This window comes from Periophthalmus magnuspinnatus, chromosome 19, assembly GCF_009829125.3.
Source record: "Periophthalmus magnuspinnatus isolate fPerMag1 chromosome 19, fPerMag1.2.pri, whole genome shotgun sequence".
Taxonomy (NCBI): domain Eukaryota; kingdom Metazoa; phylum Chordata; class Actinopteri; order Gobiiformes; family Gobiidae; genus Periophthalmus; species Periophthalmus magnuspinnatus.
This window is the reverse complement of record NC_047144.1, coordinates 1757796-1784162: the sequence shown is the minus strand read 5'-3', so window position 1 is coordinate 1784162 and position 26367 is coordinate 1757796. Positions and strand designations below refer to the sequence as shown.

Below are 26367 nucleotides of genomic sequence, written 5' to 3'. Positions count from 1 at the left end.
CGAGCTGCCCATACACCACTCTGTGGGAGGAAATTGAACTCTTTTTCTCTGTCGCTGGATTTGATACAAACTTTGAAACTTGGTCTGAAAGACTTTGCTCACCCACACACACAAACTCATGGACTAAATATTCACATGAACAATCTGATTTCACGGGTCTGAAGTTGTCATTCATTTATTTTCTTTATTTTGACTGATCACATCTTCATTATTGTATATCTGTTTAATATAAATGTTGATTATTATAAGTATTATTGCATTTCTGACTATATATAGAAAAAATATTAATACAATCATTCCTATAATCAACTTTATTTTGTCTGTTCTTTCACTTACTGGCTCCCTACTGAATCTAGTCTGAGACATCCTTGCAGTCAGTCCACCTCGTCTATCACGCGTTACATGGAGCAGTAATAAACTGAGTTTAACCTGAGCTGGAGACAGGTGAGGTCCTCAGGGGGAGTCTGAAGGGAACTGTCAATGTATAGATGTTTGACCTAGTTTATGTTAATATCTCTGTAATCACTGGGCTTATCCATATGAAACAAAACTGGCACAAACTTCTATGTCAGTTTAAGTAAAAAAGGGGATTTTTGGTTTTAATAAATATAAAAGTTTAACCTGCTCAAACCTGAGCTCTTTCATGTCTTTATTCATTTCTCTTTGTTATTTGAGTTGATTGGACCTGATGAGTAAAAAAGAATTATCTTTCTACATTATGTCCACATATGAGGACATTCGTTCTACGTTTTACTCATTTTGATAAAACATTTGAATAATGATTTGCAAAAACTATTCATTAAGAGCCTGAAACAGCAACATTTGTTCTGAATCAAAACAAAATGAGAAACAATTGTGCCTCTTGGAACAATGTGGAGCATGTGAAGAGCTGCAGGACCAGGACACATGTGACTTTACAAAAATAAATGTAAGAAAATATTCTGAAGATTCTAAACCAGACATGGGCAAACTACGGCCCGGGGGCCACGCACGGCCGTTTGGTCTTATTAAACTGGCCCGATGAACATGAACAAATTATATTAAAATAGGTAAGGGTAAACATTGTTTTTTGCTGTTTATTTAACTGAAATTTAATAAATTCATTATCAATTTAATTATTGCATTTGGAAAACAATTTGTACAATGAGCCTTGTATATTCAGGCTTTGCTACATGTTACAGGTCAAATGTCTAATGTCATATTTACATATATGTTCTGGCCCCGCCCCCTGTCACATTTTAGACCCACTGTAGCCCGTGGGTCAAACAGTTTGCCCACTCCTCTTCTAAACTCTTAAAAATATTCTAAATTGAACATTTTTGTATTATTGCTGTTCTTCTAAAAATGTGCCAGGTCCCAGGAGGTTAAAGCCACAGTATGTAGCTTTCTGGAGGTTTGTGGAGATGCAAGCCCGCTCAGTTTTTATTTTGTCAGTCCAAATAAAAAGTGCCATACTGCAGCTTTAATGTAATATATTTTTGACATACTTGATTCTGGAGATGTCGGAGCGTCCGGCTGCTCTGATCACGATGCTCATGTCGATCAAAGGCTTTGGTTCTGAACAAAATCAAACATTTAAAAACATGTTTCATATTTATTCACATGTATATCATGAATCCAGTGTTTGGTGGAACAGCAGAAGCGTCGGCACAGACCTGCCTCCATGACGATGGACTTGGGCAGTTTGACTGGGTAGAACACGTACGGAAAGATGGCTCCTGGCAACTGGATCTGGCAAGAAAACACACACAGACAATTACGTTTAGGGTTTGAATAATGTTTGTTTGCTTGTTTGTAGAATTTGTCCTCTGAATTTGTGGGAGTGTTAAGGGCAGTAACAGTGCAGCACCTGGAGATCCATCTCTACATCTTGAGCTGGTCTTAGTCAACAGGATCACAGTATTTTCTGGACTACAGGTGTCATTTTTTTTTCCATAGTTTGTCCAGGGATGTGACTGATACTCAGATTTGACTGAGTATATGTAGTAACGGTGCGGGTCAGGACCAAAGTATGCGGACTCAGAGCGGGTTGACAGTGTTTATTTATAAGTCTTGTGAATTAAAGTCTTAACAGTTCAAATAACACACACGAGGATCCAGGAAGCAGGAGGCAGGCAGGACAGACGGAGAGCGGGTCGGGAACGGGAAGCCGCGGCTGGAGTGAAGACGGGAGCGGGGACGAGACCAGGACAGACAAGGCCAGCGTAGTCCAAGGAGTGGGACCCAGGGTAAGAGGCAGGTGGGACGCCAGAGACCAAGACAGGCAGAGCGGAGTGAGATGACTGTACCGGAGCGTAGAGGCAGGAGTCTGGAATGGTGGCAAAATCCAAAATGAGAACAAGCAGGCGGGTAACAGGAATGCAAAAAACAGAGCTGGAACATTCACGTTTTACACGCGGACGGTCTGGCTCCGAGTGTAGTCTGCCGAGTCTTATGCGCCACCACAGGTGAGGGTGATTGCACTAATGCGCTCCAGGTGTGAGCAGAAGGAGTCAGAGACTCCGCCCAGCTCCAGACAGACAGGTGAGGGAGGGGGAGAGAGAGTACAGGAGGGCAGCACAAACAGACATCATGACAAAACAGTTGACAGAGGAAAGAACACAGTGGTTGCATAAGAAACACGACTACTTACAAAGGGAAGAGGGAAAGGAAATAGTGAGTCAGAACAGGAAAGACTTTACTTTGCAGAGGATTTCTATGGTCCTCATCCACAGAGGAAGTCTTTTTGGCGTCGGTTTTGGTGAAGGGGTCGTTGTAAGTTTGTAGTAAGTAATTACGACCTATAGGGGGCAGCAGAATGGACTTTCAGAGTTTGTTAGGCTGCCCGGTGCTCAACAGCCCAGGCCAACGGGATTGTGAAAGGTTCACAGTCGGTGTTGGTAGGTCAGAATGTGTAAGTGTAGTGAGTAGTTCAGAGCTGTAGGGGGCAGCAGTATAGACTTTCAGAGTTTGTGAGGTTGCCTTTTATGTACAAATGTTAGTTGTTGTTTTTTAGTTGTCTGTGGAATCCCTCAGTCGTCCAGGTCTGATCCGTAGAAAAAGACCAAGTTTAAATCTGTCACTGGACAAATCGTTGTAGAAGTGAAGACGTTTCTTTGCTCATCCAAGTCTCTTCTTCAGTTGTGGTCAGATTACTGCTGGACACTGCCTTATATCTGTCTGGAGGGAGGGGCTAACGACACTGAAACTGTAAACAGCTACTATCTCCAGTTTAAGTGTTAATGGCCCACCAATTTCTGGGTGTGTCTGAAAACCTTCAGAGAATATTCTATTCTAAACACTTTAAGACAGAAACTGGTTCACCCAAAGGACAAAACCCTGAGCCACAACAAAGTAACATGGTCTACTCCATTCAGTGAAGAGTGCAGGAAGAAGTAAACAGTCACTCCATAAGAGAATGAACCAACACCATCGAGAGAGCAGCTCAGGACACAGTCTGCTGTTCATCTGCTTCTCAAAGACACAGACCACTCCTTTGAAGAGAGTGAGGTTCAGATCTGAATCAGAGAAAAGAAATGGTTTGAGAGGAGAGTTAAATAAGCTATTCTTGTTTCTCCCTGTGCCTGGATGGGTTTCCTCCGGGTACTCCGGTTTCCCCCATCAACCAAAACATGAACGCCCTTCGAGACAACTGTTGTTGTGATTTTGGGCGTTACAAAAATAAATGAATTGAATTAAATAAAATTAAGTTTAACTACAATTGTTTTTCTTTGATACACTGAATCATTTTGTGCTGAATTAAACTCCAGTCCTTATTTCCAGTTAAATAAAGAAGCAAAATACTTTTAAAAGCCTCTTTTGTTTGTCATTATTTATAGATGAATGTAAAAACACTAAACCTTGTGACAGAAAATATCAACCACCTTAGTGTTTTCTGGAGCCTTTTAAGACGATGGAGCAGCGGCAGCTTAAATCCAAAGGGTTTCAAAGTCGAGTGAAATGGTGAAAATCTTCCGTCCACTAATCTCCGGATCCACAGGCAGACACACCTCTACACCTGGAAGTACAAGGTCCTGTACAGATCAGAGAGAGACAGGACTTCAGAAGGGCCATATGGGCTGTCATTTAAATCACAACATCTGAAACTACTTAAGAACAGAATCAAGTCTGCTGATTTCTGGTTTGGAACATTTGCGACGTCGCCGTAAACGTCATCACAACAAAGTGCGGCGCTGTCGGCCGCTCCTGTGGACAGCTGCACGTCACACAAGCCACAACTGTCTCTGAGAACAGATTTATTGTATAAGCAGCTCTTGAGGTCAAAACATGTCCACTGTGTACTGTCTGCATTGGTCCAATCATCAGGAGGTGTGTGTTAGCATGCTAGTAGTTGCCGTGTTTGTAAAACTCTACTCTGGATAAACTGTTGTTGTGTTTTCCAGCTCAAAGTGGCTGGCACTCCGTGTAGACGCTCTGAGGACAGCTGTGACCTGCCCGAGTTCTGCTTAGGGACAAGTGCGTTTTGTCCAGATGATTTTTACCTGATGGATGGACTTCAGTGTCAGAGCGGAGCGGCGTACTGCTACGAGGGACGCTGCCAAACCTACGACTACCAATGCAGACGATTATTCAGCCCAGGTACAGACGGGTCAGAGGTCAGAGGTCATAGACCCCAAAATATACACATTTGATTTGGTTCATGTAATAACGCACTAGTCTTATATGGACCTTTTCTACTCAGTTATGTACAGAAAAACAAACAAACAAATGGTGGTATTTCCACTGATTGGATCGGATCCCCAAAATCTGATTCTGATTCTAAACGGCTTTTTCAGTTTCAATACCAATTTCGATACTGCTGACCTTATTCCAGCTCGAGCACTTTTGCCTTAAATGCAACTAAGGATTTTTTAGAGAGGACCTTGTGTTATCGAAATAACTGCAGTTTTTGTCATTTGTAATTATAAGATGAGAGAGACCTGTAATTTTCATTATAGGTTCACTTCAGCTATGAGAGACAGAATCCAGGAAATCACACTGTAGGATTTTTAATGAATTAATTGATACATTTCTCGGTAAAATAAGTATTTGGTCTCCTCCAAACAAGCAAGATTTGTGTCACAGACCTGACACTTCTTCTTTCAGAGGCTCCTCTGTCCTCCACTCGTTCCCTGTATTAATGGCCCCTGTTTGAACTGGTTATCAGTATAAAAGACACATGTCCACAACCTCAAACAGTCAGACTCCAAACTCCACTATGGACAAGACCAAAGAGCAAAGGAACCACAAACAAAACTGTAGACACCAGGCCCCGAACACTCAATCTGCAACAGGTAAGAGCTTGTGTGAACAAATCAACTGTGGAGCAATTATTAGAAAATGGAAGACAAGACACTGATAATGTCCCTCCATCTGGGGCTCCACGCAAGATCTCACCCCGTGGGGTCAAAATGACACAAGAACGGTGAGCAGAAATCCCAGAACCACACGGGGCGACCTCGTGAATGACCTGCAGAGAGCTGGGGCCAAAGTAACAAAGGGACCATCAGTAACACACTACACCACCAGGGACTCAAATCCTGCAGTGCCAGACGTGTCCCCTGTGAAGACAGGACATGTCCAGGCCCGTCTGAAGTTTGATAGAAGCATTTGGATGATCCAGAAGAGGATTGGGAGAATGTCACATGGTCAGATCAAACCAAAATAGAACATTTTGGTAAAAACTCAATTTGTCGTGTTTGAATTGAATTTGAATTGAATTGAATTGAATTTTATTTGAGTATGTTCATAAATCATGTAATACATGTCATTACAGTCCATAAAATAAAATAAATTATCTTCCACAAAAAACATTGAACATTTTCAAAAGGGATGTGGGAACATCTAAAGATGTTTAGAGGAGAAAGAATACTGAGTTGCATCCAAAGAACACCAGACCTACTGTGAAGCATGAGGGTGGAAACATCATGCTTTGGGGCTGTTTCTCTACAAAGGGACCAGGACGACTGATCCCTGTAAAGGACAGAATGAACGGGGCCATGTATCGTGAGATTTGGAGTGAAAACCTCCTTCTATCAGCGAGGGCATTGAAGATGAAACGTGGCTGGGTCTTTCAGCGTGACAATGATCCCAAACACACCGCCAGGGCAATGAAGGAGTGGCTTCTTCAGAAGCATTTCAAGGTCCTGGAGTGGCCAGTTTCCAGATCTCAACCCCATAGAAAGTCTTTGGAGGGAGTTGAAAGTCTGTGTTGCCCCAAAACATCACTGCTCTAGAGGAGATCTGCAGGAGGAATGGACCAAACTACAGCAACAGTGAAAACCTCTGGAGACAGAAAACATTTGACCAACAAAGGGCATATAACAAAGTATTGAGATGAACTTTTGTTATTGACCAAATACTTATTTTCCACCATAATTTGCAAATAAATTCTTTAAAAATCAGACAATGTGATTTCCTGGATTCTTTCATTCTGTCTCATAGTTGAAGTGAAACTGTGATGAACAGGCCTCTCTCATCTTTTTAAGAGGGAGAACTGGAACAATTGGTGGCTGACCAAATACTTTTTCCCCTGTATATTGGTGCTTTTAAGTCTCTAGAATGTGTTGATGTGATGCTCCCAGATGGGGGCGCCACAGTCAGTTTTCCCTGTTGGTCACATTGTACTTTGCCATGAAATATACAAATATACAAATATACAAATATACAAATATACAAATATACAAATATACAAATATACAGGTAAATTCACAAATGTTGAACCTGATCATTTCTATGAGTGACTAGACCCAAGAACTCACTGTACTACAACAAAACTGCATTTGAACATCATTTATTTATCTGCCTCCATCTGTTTGAAATATTTTCATTTTTCAGACCCAGCCACAAAAGCAGCAGATATTTGCTTCCAGACGGCAAATATTAAAGGAAACGAATACGGCAACTGTGGCAGGAACAACAAGGACTACATCAAGTGCCCCACAGCGTAAGTACAGGACCAGCTCCATCGACTCTGGCTCCAGTTCACTTTCTATTGAAAAACCTTGTCCCCTCTCTCTGTCTCTGCTGCTTCAGACTCATTTTGGTCTTAAATGTTCGTATTAACCCTCTACATGATCCTGGGGTTTTTATTTCACTATTGTGTCTGTAAATCAAGATATGAACATTAACCACTTAGCGTTCCGACGGCCCGCCGGCCTTTACGTTACAACTTTACAGCAATGTACGTGTATTTCTGCGTCACCCACACAAACACTCTACACATCAAATGAAAGCTACGACATTCATCTTTCTGAATATGTAAACCATTTACACCTCGAATCACCACAGTGCTGACAGGAAAGACGTTTTTACAGAGAAGTCAGAAATGTAGCGGGGCTAAACAGTATGATGTCATTCTGTAGGACTCTGGACTGAGCCTGGATCAGAGAGAGAACAGAGAGGACGCAGCCCCTCCCACCACCAGCAGGGCGGCGCTGGAGAGTCAACACTCTGAACTAAATGGAGCCAATAATAAAATATGAATGATTAACCTTCATCAGCCTCTGGAGGATCACAGTCCAACATCTTTACTGCACACAGCTGTAAAAACACCAGATTAGGTTGTTTTATTCACATTTATCAGAGATCTCAGGAGAGACTTTATATCAAACAGAGGAGGAGCAGAGGAGCAGAGGAGGCTCACAGTGACTCAGGAGGTGTTGGACTGTTTGTCTGAGGTAATAATGACTTATATTTACTTGTGTTGTGTCACAGTCACTTTGTGGCTTTTTGAACACATTCTTTATGTAATCCTAGTTTTATGGTATCAGACTCTTCACTTCTAATGGGTTATTGAGTCACATTTTCAGATTCACCTGTTTTACATTTAGAATAAACTGAACTTTTTGCTTAGATTTGAACTTGGACTTGATTCATTTCAATCTGAGAAAACAACTGAATTAGCCCAGTTTTCTGCTCTATGTCTGTGTTTGAGTATAGATTTTTGAAGTAATTGTACTTTTTGGAGTAAATTTTAAACCTGTACTTGTTCTTGTAATGGAGTATAATTGCAGCCATGTAATTGTACTTAGTTACCTTTAAAATCATATGAGTAGTGAGTACAGCACAAGTCCCAATGGTCCTGATCCACGTCTGTCTCTCCTCTGTATCTGCTCCTTTATAAACAAACACACATAACATCACTGCATCGCCTGCTCTGATTGGACAGAGCTCAGATATTTTACTTACATTTATTCCATCAGAAAATCATCTTTTGGTTTTCTGATGTAGTTTATACAGAGAAGTGTCAGAAAGACTTGAGTGTTTGGGATATGAGGCTGGTATTGGTTTGTTTTATGTTCCTAATCACAGGTCAAAGGTTTGATATAAAGTCTCTCCTGAGATCTCTGATAAACAGTAAAGATGTTGGACTGTGATCCTCCAGAGGCTGATGAAGGTTGATCATTCATGTTTTATTATTGTGTTGCTATGGCTGTGTTTCATCACAACATTCTATAGAACATTCATATTTAACACAGAAGAGTCAAATGTGTCTGATTCAAACACAGATATTTGCTGTAATAATGTGAGTTCTTGGCTCGAGTCACAAACAGAAACAATCAGGTTCAACATTTGTGGATTTACATGTTGATGTGACTCGTGAAAATACCATGTGATCAACAGAGAAATGTGTCTCTGTCCCATCTGAGAGAATGACATCATCACACTAGAGCAGGGGCGTAAAACTCGCGGCACGGGGGCTAATTTCGGCCCATGACATGATATTTTGTGGCCCGCAGGACAATATGAAAGTTTAATGTTAGTGCGGCGTTACCATGTTTCAACAAAGATTCAACAAATAACGAAGTATATCCATAAAATCCACAAGAACTGGCATATTTCCTCATGTATGTTGAAAAAAATGATGATGTTTGAGAAGATTTGAACAAAGCTTTTTTTGTGGAATACCTGATGTAGCCCAGCTTCACCCAGACTCTGCCTCCTGCGGCCCCCAGATAATTTGAGTTGGAGACCCCTGCTCTAGAGTCTGAACAGCACCAACAGAGACAGATCCACTTTGGACAAACATTTAAGCCTTGTCTTTATTTAGCGAGTGTGGACTGAATGAATAATACAGTGTAAAGATGCTGCAGAAATCCAAAACATTATGATTTATGGATTTAGTCCAAAATCTGTAGTTTTGTGCTCAACAGAATCAGACGAGCAGTTTTACAGGGATCACAGGCTGAAGCACACACACCCTCAGGCCCTGGACGCTCCATTAAAGAGGCATTATGGAACTTTTCTGGAGGAGGGTACACCACCTCACTGTCTCTATGGAGATGTGACTGTGTTGCCCAAAATATTCTCCAATATTAACTTATCTATTTTTCATTTACTCAATTCCAGGTGTTTTAATTACTCAAAATTGCAAAACTTACATTTTTACTATGAGCGCGATCTCCACCAAATGATGTCACCTGCTTGTCACAATATATAATTTAATGCCGTACTGTGGAACATTCTGAGTAAAGCAATAATGTCTCCATGTAAAACAGCAGGTGTTTGACCTGAACAGCAAAGTTACACAGTGCACCTTTAAGAGAAAATAAGATGTTTGTAGAAAAGTAAAGAGGGAAACGTTTAGGACCAGACTCAGGATCTGGGCCAGATCCAAGTCCACAGACAGAGTCCAAAGTCCAGGTCCAGGACAGGTCCAGACAGCAGCAGTGATGGAAGGAGTTCAGCTTTAAAGCTCTGAGTAATGTCAGGTTTATTTCTCTGTTCTGCTGAGTCCACATTAACACACATGGGAATAGAACCACCAACCTGTCGCTGAGTCCAAATGTGCCTCTGTGTCTTTAATTCTTTTACTGTCTGTTTTACAGGACACTGTCTCTCTGTGCTTCTTTTTGAAGTGTCTTGATTAAGAGTTGTGCCTTGTCATGATGCCCACAATTCCTGTGCTCTCTCCCCCTCCTCTACCTGTCTGTCCAGAGCTGGGCGGAGTTCCTGACTCCTCCCGCACGCACCTGGAGCGCATCAGCGCAATTACTGTCACCTGCTGCCGAGTATATGAGGGCTCGGCAGAAGACACTCAGGGCCAGATCGTCTGCTTGTCTTCCCCAGGACCGTCTTGGACCAGAGTCTCGGCCAGACCGTCCGCGTGTCAATATTCCTGCTCTTGCTCATTCCCGCTCCTGCCTCTACGCTCCAGCCTCTACGCTCCAGCTCCGGTACAGTCCACCCTCTGCTTGCCTCCTGCTCTGTCTTGGCCTCTGGCTCGCTTCCCGTCTCTTGCTCTGGCTCCATCTCTCTGGATCACTCCTGCTCAGTCTTCCCCGGTCCTGTCCCTGGTCTCGTCGTGCTCCGGTCCTGGCAGTCTCTGCTCCCGCTCCGGAAAGACATCTCAAAAATAACTCTACATAAATAATTAATAATTAACTTTCTACAACCTCAGATAAACAAAGAACAAGGAAAAACATGAGGCAGACAAATGTCTAGATAGATGACTGTGATCTAATGTGAGGTCCCCTGTGTCCCTCAGCAGCACCTCTGCCCTCTCACTGTCACTCAGACTGGACTGAGCATGGATCAGAGAGAGACCAGAGAGGACGGAGCCCCTCGCTCTAAACCACCTCTCCCCCCCAAACCTCCTCACCTATCCAAAGCTCACAGGTAAGACAGGATCACTAACACTCCATCACTGTTCTCCATGTCAGAGCTCAGACTAAAGCCACTGCTCCATCTGTGTCCACAGACCTGCTCCTGGGGCCAGTGTCGTCTCATTCAAGAGTGAGGACTCTATGGAACGAAAAATACTTTTTAAAAGAGAACATGGTCCAGAGTAAGTCAGACTCACCTCATAATGTCAGGACTTTATGTTCACAGCCTTTTTAGAATGATATGGATGACTTGTTTTTTATTAAACTCAACATAAGTGTCGGGGCGGGTGTGGAGAGATCTGGGCAGCAGTCGAAGGCGGGGACCTCGACGACCGGATCTCCGGACATGGAGACTAGCTCTGGGGACGTGGAATGTCACCTCGCTGGGGGGGAAGGAGCCTGAGCTTGTGCGGGAGGTTGAGCGTTACCGGCTAGATATAGTCGGCCTCACCTCCACGCACAGCTTGGGCTCTGGAACCCAACTTCTTGAGAGGGGTTGGACTCTCCATTTCTCTGGCGTTGCCCGCGGGGAGCGGCGGCGAGCTGGTGTGGGCTTGCTCATTGCCCCACAGCTCAGCCGCTGCGTGTTGGGGTTCACTCCGGTGAACGAGAGGGTCGCGTCCCTGCGCCTTCGGGTCGGGGACAGGTCTCTCACTGTTGTGTCGGCCTACGGGCCAAACAGCAGTGCAGAGTACCCGGCCTTCTTGGAGTCCCTGGGAGGGGTACTAGACGGGACTCCGTTGTTCTCCTGGGGGACTTCAACGCCCATGTGGGTAACGACAGTGACACTTGGAGGGGCGTGATTGGGAGGAACGGCCTCCCCGATCTGAACCCGAGTGGTGTTTTGTTATTGGACTTCTGTGCTAGTCACAGTTTGTCCATAACAAACACCATGTTTGAGCACAAGGGTGTCCATCGGTGCACGTGGCACCAGGACACTCTAGGTCAGAGGCCGATGATCGATTTTGTTGTCGTGTCATCTGACCTCCGACCGCGTGTCTTGGACACTCGGGTGAAGAGAGGGGCTGAGCTGTCAACTAATCACCACCTGGTGGTGAGTTGGATCCGCTGGCGGAGGAGGAAGCCAGACAGACCTGGCAGGCCCAAGCGCATTGTGAGGGTCTGCTGGGAACGTCTGGCGGAGCCCTCTGTCAGGGGGGTCTTCAACTCCCACCTCCGGGAGAGCTTCTCCCTGATCCCGGGGGAGGTTGGAGACATGGACTCCGAGTGGGCCATGTTCTCCACCTCTATTGTCGATGCGGCTGCTTGTAGCTGTGGTCGTAAGGTCTGTGGTGCTTGTCGCGGCGGCAATCCCCGAACCCGGTGGTGGACACCGGAAGTAAGGGATGCCGTCAAGCTGAAAAAGGAGTCCTATCGAGCTTTGTTGGCTCGTGGGACTCCTGAGGCAGCTGATGAGTACAGGCGGGCCAAGCGTGCCACAGCTCGGGCAGTCACAGAGGCAAAAACTCGGGGTTGGGAGGATTTCGGGGAGGCCATGGAGGAGGACTATCGGACGGCCTCAAAGAGATTCTGGCAAACCAACCGACGCCTCAGGAGGAGGAAGCAGTGCTTCACCAACACTGTTTACAGTGCGGGTGAAGAGCTGCTGACTTCGACTGGGGATGTTGTCGGACGGTGGAAGGAATACTTTGAGGATCTCCTCAATCCCAATGTCACGTCTTCCGAGGAGGAAGCAGAAACTGGGGACCCAGAGGCGGACTCGTCCATCACCCTGGCTGAAGTCACTGAGGTGGTTGGCAAGCTCCTCGGTGGCAAGGCTCCGGGTGGACGAGATCCGTCCTGAGTACCTCAAGTCTCTGGATGTTGTGGGGCTGTCTTGGCTGACACGTCTCTGCAACATCGCGTGGCGGTCGGGGACAGTACCTGTGGAATGGCAGACCGGGGTGGTGGTCCCTCTGTATAAGAAGGGGGACCGGAGGGTGTGTTCCAAATACAGGGGAATCACACTCCTCAGCCTTCCCGGTAAGGTCTATTCCAGGGTACTGGAGAGGAGAATCCGACCGATAGTCGAACCTCGGATTCAGGAGGAGCAGTGTGGTTTTTCGTCCTGGTCGTGGAACACTGGACCAGCTCTATACTCTCCATCGGGTCCTCGAGGGCTCATGGGAGTATGCCCAACCAGTCCACATGTGTTTTGTGGATCTGGAGAAGGCATTCGACCGTGTCCCTCGTGGTGTCCTTTGGGGGGTGCTCTGGGAGTATGGGGTCCGGGGCTCTTTGCTAAGGGCTGTCCGGTCCCTGTATGACCGGAGCAGGAGCTGTGTTCACATTGCCGGCAGTAAGTCAGACCTGTTCCCAGTGCATGTTGGACTCCGCCAGGGCTGCCCTTTGTCACCGGTTCTGTTCATTATATTTATGGACAGAATTTCTAGGTGCAGCGAGGGGCCGGAGGGGGCCTGGTTCAGGAACCACAGGACTTCATCTCTGCTGTTTGCAGATGATGTTGTCCTGATGGCTTCTTCGAGCCAGGACCTGCAGCAGGCACTGGGGCGGTTTGCAGCCGAGTGTGAAGCGGCTGGGATGAGAATCAGCTCCTCCAAATCCGAGGCCATGGTTCTCGACCGGAAAAAGGTGATTTGCTCTCTCCGGGTGGGTGGTGAGTCTCTGCCCCAAGTGGAGGAGTTCAAGTATCTCGGGGTCTTGTTCACGAGTGAGGGAAGGATGGAGCGGGAGATTGACAGGCGGATCGGTGCAGCGTCTGCAGTGATGCGGTCGCTGTATCGGTCCGTTGTGGTAAAGAAGGTCAATCTACGTTCCTACCCTCACCTATGGTCATGAGCTTTGGGTAATGACCGAAAGGACAAGATCGCGGATACAAGCGGCTGAAATGGGCTTCCTCCGCAGAGTGGCCGGGCGCACCCTTAGGGATAGGGTGAGGAGCTCAGTCACACGGGAGGAGCTCGGAGTAGAGCCGCTGCTCCTACACGTTGAGAGGAACCAGCTGAGGTGGCTCGGGCATCTGCTCAGGATGCCTCCTGGACGCCTCCCTAGGGAGGTGTTCTGGGCATGTTCCACCGGGAGGAGGCCCCGGGGAAGACCCAGGACACGCTGGAGGGACTATGTCTCTCGGCTGGCCTGGGAACGCCTTGGGGTCCCACCGGAGGAGCTGGAGGACGTGTCCGGGGTGAGGGAAGTCTGGGAGTCCCTGCTTAGACTGCTGACCCCGCGACCCGGCACCGGATAAGCGGAAGAAAATGGATGGATCAACATAAGTGTAAGAGCTGCAGATGACCGCTGTGACTGTGAGGAGGAACTTCATGCTCGTCTCAGCAGCAGGAAATGCAACACACTTATGTCTTTGTCCTACAAAAGTCCTTCTATGAGATCCTAGTCCAGGCCCATCACCCGCTGGACCTGCTCAAGTCACATGACTTTAACCACTGTGTTTCTCCAACAGAGACACTTTTGATTTGAAACTGGAATTAAAATGGACTCTGAAAAGAGACAAGGGTTGACAAACTTCTTTCAGTAAAAGAAAGAAAACAACAAACTTTAATAATTCAGATAAAACTGTCATGGCCCAGACAAATAGACAAGTTTATTATAACACAATTCATACACAAAGTCATTCAAAGAGCTTTACAGAATAAGAAAGACATTAAACTCACAAAACAAACAAAACATAAATAATCATAATAAAAGTGTAGAGCTGAATAAAACCTCTCAGTCATATGCACAGATAAACAGAACCATTTGAGCCTGGATTTAAACACTGTCAGAGCAGAGGCCTGTCTCACATCTTCAGGAAGGAACTAAACCAGGACTAAACCAGGACTAGACCAGGACTAAACCAGGACTAAACCAGGACTAAACCAGGACTAAACCAGGACTAAACCAGGTCTACAGAATGACTCCATCAGGAGTTGGGTCCCTGAGGTCCTCCTCATGTGAGATGGTTCATGTGGCTCATGTCAGATGTTCTTTGGTGCTGGTCCATGGAGAGACTTGTTCATGCTGCATTGCTCATGTTTGTCTGGATGTGAACAGTTTGAAATGCTTGACGTTCTCTGGTCTTTTCTTGTAATAGTTTTATTTTTGAATGTGTGGATGTGTCTTAGTTGTACAGGGCCCACACTGGCAGAAGTCCTGTGTTTTGGAGTAGAGAGGGCTTTACTGTGCTGCTCTGTATGGGATGTTTTTTATTCATACAGGGACAGTGTCACTAAACACTGACCAAAAGGAAAGATGCATTGTACCAGGTTAGAGCAGAAAATGATCATTTCCACCTGTCGTCCCTGGGCAGGTTGATGTAACAGTTTACAGAATCTAAAAGTAGATGGAAACATGACCATATCACCAAACATTATCACATATAAGTTACTCACATTTCATTCATAAAACAAGTGTCCTGCTTTTGGACCAGACGTAATAAAACTGTTCAACCTCCACTTACACCACACACTCATCACTCACTCAGCACACATGGACACAGGGGTTTTCTTTATTTACTTTTACCAGCTCCAGTTGTTTTAATGGACTGTGCAGTCACAAGTGTAAAGAAGAGTCAGTGTGACTGAAGTGTGTTTTCTTCTGTGTCTCAGGATCCACCAGAAACATCCTCCATCTGAACCTGGTCCCATCTGTGAGTCCCTCAGGAGTGACTGGTCTATGGAACATCCACTTGAGTTTGCCACTGAGCCGTGAGTTTCCACAATTATTGAATGCAACAATTGAAATGGACATAAGTGTTTGATGAGTCTCTCTCACAGAGTGGAGCAGCAGGGTCCAGAGGTCTCCAGTGGTCAGCACCATCAGACACAGCTGGACTCCATATTTAAGGTCTGTCACTAAAGTTTGTAAATGTTCAGATGAATGATAACTTGTTCCACACAGATCTGACACTGACTGCATTTGTGTTGTTTATAATGTGTCTGTTCAGCTTCTGGAGGAGGACATCTTCACCTTTGTCCAGAAGGAGCTGAAGAAGCTCCACAAGGTTCTGAGTACAGATTACCCAGAATGCTTAGAGCCTGTGGAGGATGAAGAGCAGAGGAGCAGCAGTGAGGCTGTTCTGAAGATCACACTGAACTTCCTGAGGAGGATGAAGCAGAAGGAGCTGGCTGAGCATCTGTGGAGCAGTAGGACCATTTAACACATTTAACAAGGTGCTCACAGTCGTTTTATATTCTCTGAGACTCAGGCCTGTATCTGTTGTCTTCATTCAGGGATTTATTCTGGAGTTTACCGCCGAAAACTGAAGTCTAACCTGCAGCAGAAGTTTGAGTGTGTGTTTGAGGGCATCGCTAAAGCAGGAAACCCCACCCTTCTGAATCAGATCTACACAGAGCTCTACATCACAGAGGGAGGGTCTTCAGAGGTCAACCAGGAACATGAGGTCAGACACATGGAAACAGCCTCCAGGAAACCAGACCCAGCAGAGACACCCATCACATGTGAAGACATGTTTAAAGGCCCCGCTCACACACATGGACCAATCAGAACAATGCTGACAAAGGGAGTGGCTGGCATCGGGAAAACAGTGCTCACTCAGAAGTTCAGTCTGGACTGGGCTGAAGGCAAAGCCAACCAGGACATACAGCTGCTGTTCCCGTTCACTTTCAGAGCACTCAATGTGCTGAAGGAGAGAAGCTTCAGCTTGGTGACACTTGTTCATTACTTCTTTAGTCAAACACAAACAGAACTCTGCAGCTTTGAAGACCTCCAGGTGCTCTTCATCTTTGACGGTCTGGACGAGTGCAGACTTCCTCTGGACTTCACCAAAACCAAGGCCCTGACTGACCCCACAGAGTCCGCCTCACTGCACGTGCTGCTGGTAAACCTCATCAGGGGGAGTCTGCTTCCCTCCGCTCACCTCTGGATAACCACACGACCTGCGGCAGCCAATCAAATCCCTGCATGGTGCGTCTCCATGGTGACAGAGGTCAGAGGGTTCAACGACCCACAGAAGGAGCAGTACTTCAGGAAGAGGTTCAGAGATGAGGCTGACACAATCATCTCCCACATCAAGACGTCCAGAAGCCTCCACATCATGTGCTACATGCCAATCTTCTGCTGGATCACTGCCACAGTCCTGGAGCATGTGTTGAAAAGCAGAGAGAGAGGAGAGCTGCCCAAGACCCTGACTCAGATGTACATCCACTTCCTGGTGGTTCAGGCCAAAGTCAAGAACATCAAGTATGAAGGAGGATCTGAGACAGACCCACACTGGAGTCCAGAGACCAGGAAGATGGTGGAGTCTCTGGGAAAACTGGCCTTTGAGCAGCTGCAGAAAGGAAACCTGATCTTCTACGAGTGTGACCTGAGTGAGTGTGGACTGGACGCTGCAGCGGCCTCAGTGTACTCTGGAGTGTTCACACAGGTCTTTAGAGAGGAGCCAGGCCTGTACCAGGACAAGGTCTACTGCTTCATCCATCTGAGTGTGCAGGAGTTTCTGGCTGCTCTTCACGTCTATCAGACCTTCATCAACACTGGGATCAACCTGCTATTAGAGAAAAAAAAATCATCACGGACAACTAGCAGTACATCAGTCCAGTTTTACCAGACAGCTGTGGACCAGGCCTTACAGAGTCCAAATGGACATCTGGACCTGCTCCTCCGCTTCCTCCTGGGTCTTTTACTGTCGACCAATCAGAGTCTTCTACAAGGTCTGATGACACAGACAGAAAAGAGCTTCAAGACCAATCAGAAAACAGCTGAGTACATCAAGAAGAAGCTGAGTGAGGATGTGTCTGCAGAGAGGAGCATCAACCTGCTCCACTGTCTGAATGAACTGAATGAGTGTTCTCTGGTGGAGCAGATCCAACAGTACCTGAGTTCAGGACATCTGTCTAAAGCTAAACTGTCTCCTGCTCAGTGGTCAGCTCTGGCCTTCATCTTACTGTCATCAGAAGATCTGGAACAGTTTGAGCTGAAGAAATACTCTGCTTCAGAGGAGGCTCTCCTGAGGCTGCTGCCAGTGGTCAAGGCCTCCAACAAAGCTCTGTGAGTAACATTTTTTTAACAGAGGATGGTTTGATTCAACTTCTACATAAACAATGTTTTCTCTCTCCAGACTGAGCAGCTGTAACCTGTCAGAGAGAAGCTGTGAAGCTCTGTCCTCAGTCCTCAGCTCCCAGTCCTCTAGTCTGAGAGTCCTGGATCTCAGTCTCAATGACTTGAAGGACTCAGGGCTGGAGATGTTGTCTGTTGGTCTGAAAAGTCCTCACTGTAAATTGGAACAGCTCAGGTCAGAGGGGTTCATATTACTTACTAATTTTACATACATTAACCTGTTGGTAGTTGCTTTGTAAAACAGCATTTGATAAAAGCAACATAGAGATATTGGACGTTCTATTTGTCTTATTTTGGGTTGAATGCAGGTGTTGGGCTCTTGCACCGGCCCCACAGGCTGAGGCTTAAACTCTTGTGTGGTGGTTCTAGTCTCTAATGTCCCTCTGTCTCCTCAGTCTGTCCCTCTGTGGACTGTCCCCTCACAGCTGTGGGCCTCTGGCCTCAGTCCTCAGCTTCTCCAGTCTCACACACCTGGATCTCAGTCACAACGACCTCCAGGACTCAGGAGTGGAGCTGCTGTGTTCTGGACTGAAGAGCGCCCCCTGCAGACTGGAGACACTCAGGTGAGATGCTCCCATGATGCACTCTGCCCCCTTGTGTCCACATGAGTGTAATGCTGTGTCTTTAGGCTGTCTGGATGTCTGGTCTCACAGAGGGGCGGGGCTGCTCTGGCCTCAGCTCTGAGCTCCGCCCCCTCCCACCTGAGAGAGTTAGACCTGAGCTACAACCATCCAGGACCCTCAGCCGAGCTCCTGACCGCTCTACAGGACCAGCGCCCCCTGCTGTCTGTCAGGTGAGAGCACCCCCTGTCTGTCAAAGGCACAACCACACACACAGCAGCACACTGGAGGTGAGGCCTTTAGGCACAAAGGCAGAGGAACCACCAACCCTCAGGCGACTCCCAGCTCCATCTGCATTGTTCAAGGATGTTGGACCTGGTTTATGGATCAGATCTGTGTAATTACTGGACCTCACAAGAACTGAAAACTGGCACAATGGTCAGAGTTTTCTCTGTCAGCTCAAATGAACAAAGGTGAAGATACTTCAGTGCTCACACTAAGACCTGTCCTCTAGTACTACTACTACTACTACTACTACTATTACTAGTATGTACTAGTAGTATTTATACTTGTGTATATCCCCTGTGGAGCCTTAAAGACAGAAGTGTCAGGACTGTCCCAGAGCTCGATGGGGTTGGGCTGAGGTCTGTCCTGGATCTTGGGTTTAGACCTGGTCCTTCTCCTGGTCTCAGTCTGGATCTGAGGGTCCACTGTGCAGGACTCAGGGTGGGGTTCTGACAGGACTGGGTCTCTACCCTGTGCACGTGGGTGTTGAGGATGAGGAGATATATACATACATACACCTAAGTCCTGTGCTTGTCCCGTGTTTACAGAGCTGAAAACTCCATGGCTAACTCCCCGCGCACATATTCACTTATTTATTTATCCACTCTGGGTTTGAAGACTTTAGCGGCTGTTTCTCACTGATTCCTGGGTCTTTGTGGATCATTTAAAAAGTGACAGAGACAAGTCTGAGCTCCATCTGTCTGTACAACAGGGCTCTAATCCTCATGTCCAGTGTGAAATGTAGTTCCAAAGAGAATCTTAAAGTCAGTCCTGAAGCTGACAGGGAGCCAGAGGCCCACACAGGAGAAACGTGCTCATGTTTCCTGGGGCCTGTGAGCGCTGCAGCATGCAGTCACTAAGAGTGACTTAAAGTGGACTTTTCCTCAAATCAGGAGCAGTAGAACTGTCCATTCAACACAAAAACTACTGGAGAGTCTGTGTCCTTCATGCCCCATGTGCTGAAAGAACCAGTTTATGATGAGTGTGAATGTGGTGTGTTCATCATTCTCAGGACTTTAAAGGCCCATATTACACTATTCTCTCATCTGTTCTAATGTTGTTTCCTCATCACAAACAGACCTGGAGTTGTGTTTTGTTTCATTCTCACATGTTTAACACACAAACCTGCAGATTTGGGCACGTGTTTCAGTCTGATGTCGTGTGTTTCAGTCTGATGTCGTGTGTTTCAGTCTGATGTCGTGTGTTTCAGTCTGATGTCGTGTGTTTCAGTCTGATGTCGTGTGTTTCAGTCTGATGTCGTGTGTTTCAGACTGGACCATGCTGGAGCTGTGAGGTTAACACCAGGACTCAGAAAGTGTAAGTTTTGAGAAACTCCATTTGAAACAGACACTTATTTAAATGGATAAAATGGTCCAAGGACCTCACATAGAATATATATTGTTGTGTGGCCTCAGACTGTGAGGTCCACAGCTGTGTCCATGACTGAATCCAGAGTTCTTCTTAAAGCAGATCCTGAAGAGTCCAGTCTGGAGCTGTGTAACTGCACTCATGTTTCAGCTCAAACACAACAGTGATCTTCATTCTTCTTCTGGAGACAGTGGATTTAAACCAATCCCCTGTTCTCCTCTCCTTCATATAGAGACATTTTAAAGGAGAAAGTCTGTGTCATGGAGCACAGAGGAGTGTAGGAATGTGTGGAGTGACGTCAGAGACTGGAGCTGCACTTTGTCACTGCAGCAACAAACTCAAGTTTTACACTGAAAAGAATCTGAAATAGATGTGAGGCTCTGAAACTAAAGGAAATATAGAGCTGAAGCAAAAGAAACATGAGCCAAATATAAGACTGACATGATTCACAAATAAAATCATCAGAATAAAAATACATTCATCATAAATAATTGACTTTAAATCCATCTTTCATGAATAGATTGACCCATATTAAACTATAATTAAATGTGTGTCTCCACATGGGACTAACTGCTGCTGTGTTGTGTCTTCTCTCCATCAGATTTCTGTGATCTCACTCTGGATCCAAACACAGCTCACAGAAAACTCAAACTGTCTGACAACAACAAGAAGGTGACACGTGTGACAGAGAAGCAGCCGTATCCAGATCATCAGGACAGATTTGACTACTGTTATCAGATTCTGTGTTCCACTGGTCTGACTGGTCGCTGTTACTGGGAGGTCCAGTGGAGTGGAATGGTTTATATATCAGTGTCTTACAGAGGAATCAGAAGGAAAGGAGACAGTTATGACAGTTTGTTTGGATACAATTATCAGTCCTGGAGTCTGGAGTGTTCTAAATATGGTTTCTCTGTTTGGTATAATAACAATCACACCCGCCTCCCTCAGTCCTGCTCCTCCTCTGGGACAGTCTCAGTGTTTGTGGACTGTCCTGCTGGCTCTCTGTCCTTCTACACAGTCTCCTCTTGCCAACTGACCCACCTCCACACCTTCAACACCACATTCACTCAGACTCTGATCCCTGGGTTTAGGCTCTGGTCTGGCTCCTCAGTGTCTCTGTGTCCGACAGACTCACCCTCCTCTGTGTAAAATACAACAGTCAAATCTGTAGAAAAATCACTTTGTAAATGTTGATTTTATTTTGACTTTATTTGATCAGAGATTTATTTTATAATGTTTTATTTCCTCTAAAAGACAAACTGCACAGACACGTCATGTAGTAGTAGTAGTAGTATTAGTATTAGTAGTATTAGTAGTATTAGTCGTAGTATTCGTAGTCGTAGCAGTTTTGCTCTTGTTTTTCCTCATCACAAACATCTAATGCTCTTGTTTTTAGCCTGATTTACTCTGCCTCACACTGTGACACTTCCACATGACCCTTAAATGTTCTTCTCTTTATTTAAATTCAAATACACTGTCAGTCAAATATCTCTAAGTGTTTTATCGACTTACACCTGTTGATTTTATTATTATTTTTTATAGTCTAAATTTATATCTCATTAACATATTTCATATTTTTTCATCACAATTTAAATATTTGTGTTTGATTTACTCTGTGTGAGTCTCAAGCTGTAAATATATTGTATTATTACTATAGAATAATGAGTAAAACACATTATAAACTGTATCTATGCCTGTTTTTGGTGTGTACAGTAGTTTTTATGTCTATTGGATAAACCTTTGCTAATGTGCTAATAGTAAATAAATGGCCTTAGAAATCCTTCACCTTCATCTTTGTTCTGAATCCTATTTAAATTCAACATTAATATGTGTAAATTATAATTATCCAGGCTGTGACAAACTTAAGCCTGATTCAAAACAGCTCAAATGTCATTAGTGGTGAGAGGAGGTTAAATAATGACACAATTGGCTGATTAAATAAAACAGTTTTTGAAGAGCCAATGGAGACATGATCCAAGATGGCGCCTCGTACGGTCGCCCTGGTGATTTGGTGCGCTGTGTGTTTTGTTTTTGTGTGTGTGTCGTGTGTCTTACACCCGTGAAGCTCTTAACCATCAGAACAACGACTCCTGCTGATCTACTGCCAGTTTTTTTAGTGCCTGCAGTAGATTTTGTTCACTCTTTGGCCAAAAGAGTGAGACGCCGAAGACGAGGAAAGCGGGCGGGGCCTTGGTGCGCCTGTGGAGACGCGGCGTTCGCACGCCCTTACCTGGGATTTTCCTCTAACGTTCACTCACTCAGCAACAAGACGGACGAACTGGCACTGCTGATGAGGAGAAACAAGGACTTTTCTTCCTCTTGTGCCGGACTGCCCGCTTCATCTGGAGGGATTCCAGCTCCTCCGCGTGGACAGACAACGGGGACTCTCCGGGGGAAAGACGAAAGGTGGAGGTGTCTGTTTCTACATCAACAATGCCTGGTGTACGGATGTGACTGTGATCTCCCAACACTGCTCTCCCACCGTGGAATATCTGTTCATTAACTGTAGGCCTTTCTATTCTCCACGTGAGTTCACTTCTGTCGTAACGGGTGTGTGTAGCGGACCAAAGGATGCAGACTCTGGGAATATTTACAGGATTTATTGTAATAATAGGACAAGTATAAACAGCGGGTGATCCGGAGGTGAGCAGGTGAGCAGGAACACAGGAAACACAGGGACCGGGGACATGAAGGGACCACAGGACGACAGGCAGACCAGACGGGCGTAGGGCAGAGCAGGCAGGAGACATCCACGGCCAGAACACAACGGGAACACGGAACGCAGGAACAGACGGGAATGCAGAGACTTGACAATGATCTCCCCCTGAGTCTCTTCTCCCAGCTCCTTTTATGCGCAGCAGGGCTGTTGATTGCGCTGATGGGCTGCAGGTGCGCGTGGGAGGAGCCAGGAGCCCAGCCCAGATCTGGCAGGTGAGGGAGGGAAGGAGCAGGACAGGAGTAAAACCAGGAGTGGACAGTGCGGATCATGACAACTTCATTCATTCTGGACACTTTCTACATCCCTCCGTGCGCGGACACGCACGAGGACCAGCGCTCGCGGAGCAGATTCTGAATGTGGAGCGAAACTTCTCGGACTCTTTACTGATCATCCTGGGGGATTTTAATAAGGGAAATCTGAGCCAGGAACTGCCCAAATACAAACAGTTTATTAAATGCCCGACGAGAGAGCAGAAGATGCTGGATCACTGTTACACAACAGTCAGTGGAGCTTACAGAGCCTGCAGAGCCTACAGAGCCTACAGAGCCTACAGAGTCTACAGAGTCTACAGAGCCTACAGAGCCTACAGAGCCTACAGAGCCTACAGAGCCGTGCCCCGCGCTGCTCTGGGATTCTCTGATCACGTCATGGTTCACCTCATCCCTGCTTACAAACAACGGCTGAAACTCTCCAAACCTGCTGTGAGGACTTCTAAGAAGTGGACCAGGCTGTGGAGGAGCTTCACACGTGTTTGGACACTACAGACTGGGATGTGTTCAAGGCCACAGACAGTTTGGATGAGGACACAGACACTGTGACGTCATACATTCAGTTCTGTGAGGACAGCATCGTTCCATCATGTACCAGGGTGACTTTTAACAAAGATAAACCCTGGGTCACACCCAGACTGAGACATCTGAGGAGGGAAAAGGAGATGGCTTACAGGGCAGAAGATCGTGAGGGCTACAGGTGTTGCAAGTATGCGTTTAGCAAAGAGGTGGAAAAGGCTAAAGCAAAGTACAATACACGTCTGGAGCAGCATTTCTCCACCAACGACTCTGCTTCTGTCTGGAGAGGGCTGAGGCAAATCACCAACTACAGCCCCGAAGCCCCTCCCGCCGTGGACAACAAACAACTAGCAGAAAAGTTAAACAGCCTTTATGCGAGGTTTGAAGTCTCACACCCCTCCTCCCTCATCATCATGGACATCACAGCCAAACCCACCTCAGACACCTCCTCCTCCCTCACTGCCCTCACAGTTTTCTGGTCGACCAGAACTAAAGAAGCGGCTTGGATGAGCAGCGAAACGTCTTCACTCCTGCAATATTTGTCCAGTTGACAGATTTAACTTCGTTGTTTGCTCTGGATCAGACCTGGACGACTGAGGGTCTACACAGGCAACTAACGATTATTATAGTCGTCAGCTCATCATGGATTGTGTTTTTTATTTCTCTCACAAAAAACAAATAAAAAAATGTTTGAATAATAATGTCCTGCTCATAAACTCTATATAAATGGATCTGTTCAAAGTCTGATCTCTCTGCTCCAAACCTCATGTTTTTAGTGACACTTTCAACAATATATGAAAAGTCCAGAGTGTCCCTTTATGTGCACAATGCTCAGTAGCCTGTAGGTGGCAGCATTGTGTTTCTTTTATTGCTAGATTTCCTGTTCTGACGTAAACAAAACCTGATGTTTGGCTTTTAGTTCACTTTATATATGACTTAAAGGTACAGTTTGTAACTTTTCTGATGAAAGGTCTGCCACCTGCTCGTGGTATTATAGTTCTGCCTAGAATGTTCCCCAGTGCAGCATTAACCCCATCTATCTAGCCTGCTGCCCTCCCAGTCAAATCCCCCCTTCTCCATCTGCAGTGTCTTCTCTCTCGCAGAAGAACATAGAAAAGACCGTTCTCTGAGGCTCGGTAGGATCTGGAACCAGGGACTCGATGTGTTTGATTTCATGGAGCCCGAGTGCATTCGCCAGTATGCAGAGGACACTGTTTCATATTGGGTCAAATGCAGAGGACACTGTTTCATATTGGGTCAAATGCAGAGGGCACATTTTCATGTTGGGTCAAATGTAGAGGACACTGTTCATTATTGGGTAAAATGTAAAATACACTGTTTTATATTGGGACAAATGCAGAGGGCACTGTTCACTTTGGGTCAAATGTAGAAGATACTGTTTTATATTGGATCAAATGCAGAGGACACTGTTCATTATTGGGTCAAATGCAGAGGACACTGTTCATTATTGGGTCAAATGCAGAGGACACTGTTCATTATTGGGTCAAATGCAGAGGACACTGTTCACTTTGGGTCAAATGCAGAGGTTTAGGGTGATGGCAGGTCACTTAAAGATGTAGAACCGGGCGTAGAACAAAAACAGGAGAGTGAAGAGGTGACCAAAAAGATAAAACGATATTTATTTTACAAAAACGTTCCTACAAACATAAATAAAAAAATAAAGTGTAAAAAACTGAAGATTAACTCAGGAGCAGACAAAATGTGTGTGTGAAATAATAGTGTAGTAAAAATGTGTGTTGTGTTTTGTGAGGTCAAAGGTCACAGTGTTCACAGGTAAAGGCCTGTAGCTGCAGAGGGTGTGGCTGTCACAGAGTCATTATCATGTGTTTTCACACTGTCCTGTTCTGAAATAACAAATCATATCTTCATTAAATAATATCTGAACATTTGAGCTTAAATCTAAGAGTATAAGATCTTCACATTCTAAAGTGTGAAAACCATCAGTACTAGAGCTGCTGTTTCTTTCACATGTTCTGTCTTAAAAGGATTACTCAAAAGACAAATACACAAATGTTGTACCTGATCAGTTAGAGACAAAGTCCATGAGTCCAATATATGTGTCCATGTCCAACACAGACTCTGCCACGTGACTAGAGCCATTTTACATGTGCCCCTCTCAATGGGACATTCATTATTGTTTCACTTTATTAATACAGGCGCCATTTTGAGGACTTTTGACCACTGAAAAGACACAGTATATAGTTTTGAATAGTTGTTTGCCCCTGTGCTCATGTCCATCTCTGTGAAGCCCTTGTCCTTTAGAATGTTCTGAAACCTGCTGTTCTGTTGTGTTCAGTCTGAAGTCGTGTTAGAACTGAGTTAAATGTCAGAATGGCGTCACGAACAGGATCCTCCTCCATTCATCCTGTTGGTGACGCCATTGTGTGAAGGAGCTGCTGTTGCTGAACAACTATTAACTCTAACACAGGGCATGCTAACCATCAGGATAGGGCCCTGGAGAGATCACTAGATTACTCAAACATGCAGGGATGACGTCTAAAACCTCTTCAGACGTGTTTTGATAACATGGTCAATGATTTTGCATAATACTCCCTCTTTAATGTCAGATTTAAAAGGAGCAAAACTCAACAGGCGACTTGAAAATACATTTAGGTGTTTTGTCTGTTGAATATTAAAACTAAATTCATTTGGCAAATAAATAAACATGAAAAAGAGCTTGGATTTTAAAAGATAGAAGAGAACAGTCCAATGAGGTTCAAATTATAAGAACCATGGACTGTTTATATAAATGGACATAGCTAACATGCTAGCTGCTACATTCTTAAAATGTTCATATTAACCCTCTACATGATCCTGGGGTTTTTATTTCACTATTGTGTTTGTAAATCAAGATATGAACATTAAAAACACCTGGAAGTACAAGGTCCTGTACAGATCAGAGAGAGACAGGACTTCAGAAGGGCCATATGGGCTGTCATTTAAATCACAACATCTGAAACTACTTAAGAACAGAATCAAGTCTGCTGATTTCTGGTTTGGAACATTTG

General features: G+C 45.4%; 2 protein-coding genes and 1 long non-coding RNA gene across 4 annotated transcripts in view; 2 read left to right on the top strand and 1 right to left on the bottom strand.

The window, feature by feature from the left end:
• Positions 1-26367, bottom strand: part of LOC117387594 (NACHT, LRR and PYD domains-containing protein 1a allele 5-like) — a 769741-nt gene that overhangs the window by 500407 nt on the left and 242967 nt on the right. The gene's annotated exons all lie outside the window — the stretch shown is intronic.
• On the top strand, positions 4386-10593 carry LOC117387586 (uncharacterized). Of its 2 annotated transcripts, none has more exons than XR_008649140.1 (4): positions 4386-4578; positions 6817-6925; positions 7344-7658; positions 10472-10593. It is a non-coding gene; the product is annotated as an uncharacterized LOC117387586 (long non-coding RNA). The 2 variants fall into 2 exon arrangements; XR_008649139.1 differs by having other exon boundaries at positions 10469-10593.
• On the top strand, positions 10699-21516 carry LOC117386957 (NLR family CARD domain-containing protein 3-like). The gene is made up of 10 exons (XM_033984338.2): positions 10699-10768; positions 15149-15247; positions 15317-15386; positions 15487-15685; positions 15773-17549; positions 17620-17793; positions 18014-18181; positions 18247-18411; positions 19734-19780; positions 20433-21516. The coding sequence occupies exons 1-10, from the start codon at positions 10728-10730 to the stop codon at positions 20978-20980; spliced, it is 3288 nt and encodes a 1095-aa protein (XP_033840229.2). The 5' UTR covers positions 10699-10727; the 3' UTR covers positions 20981-21516.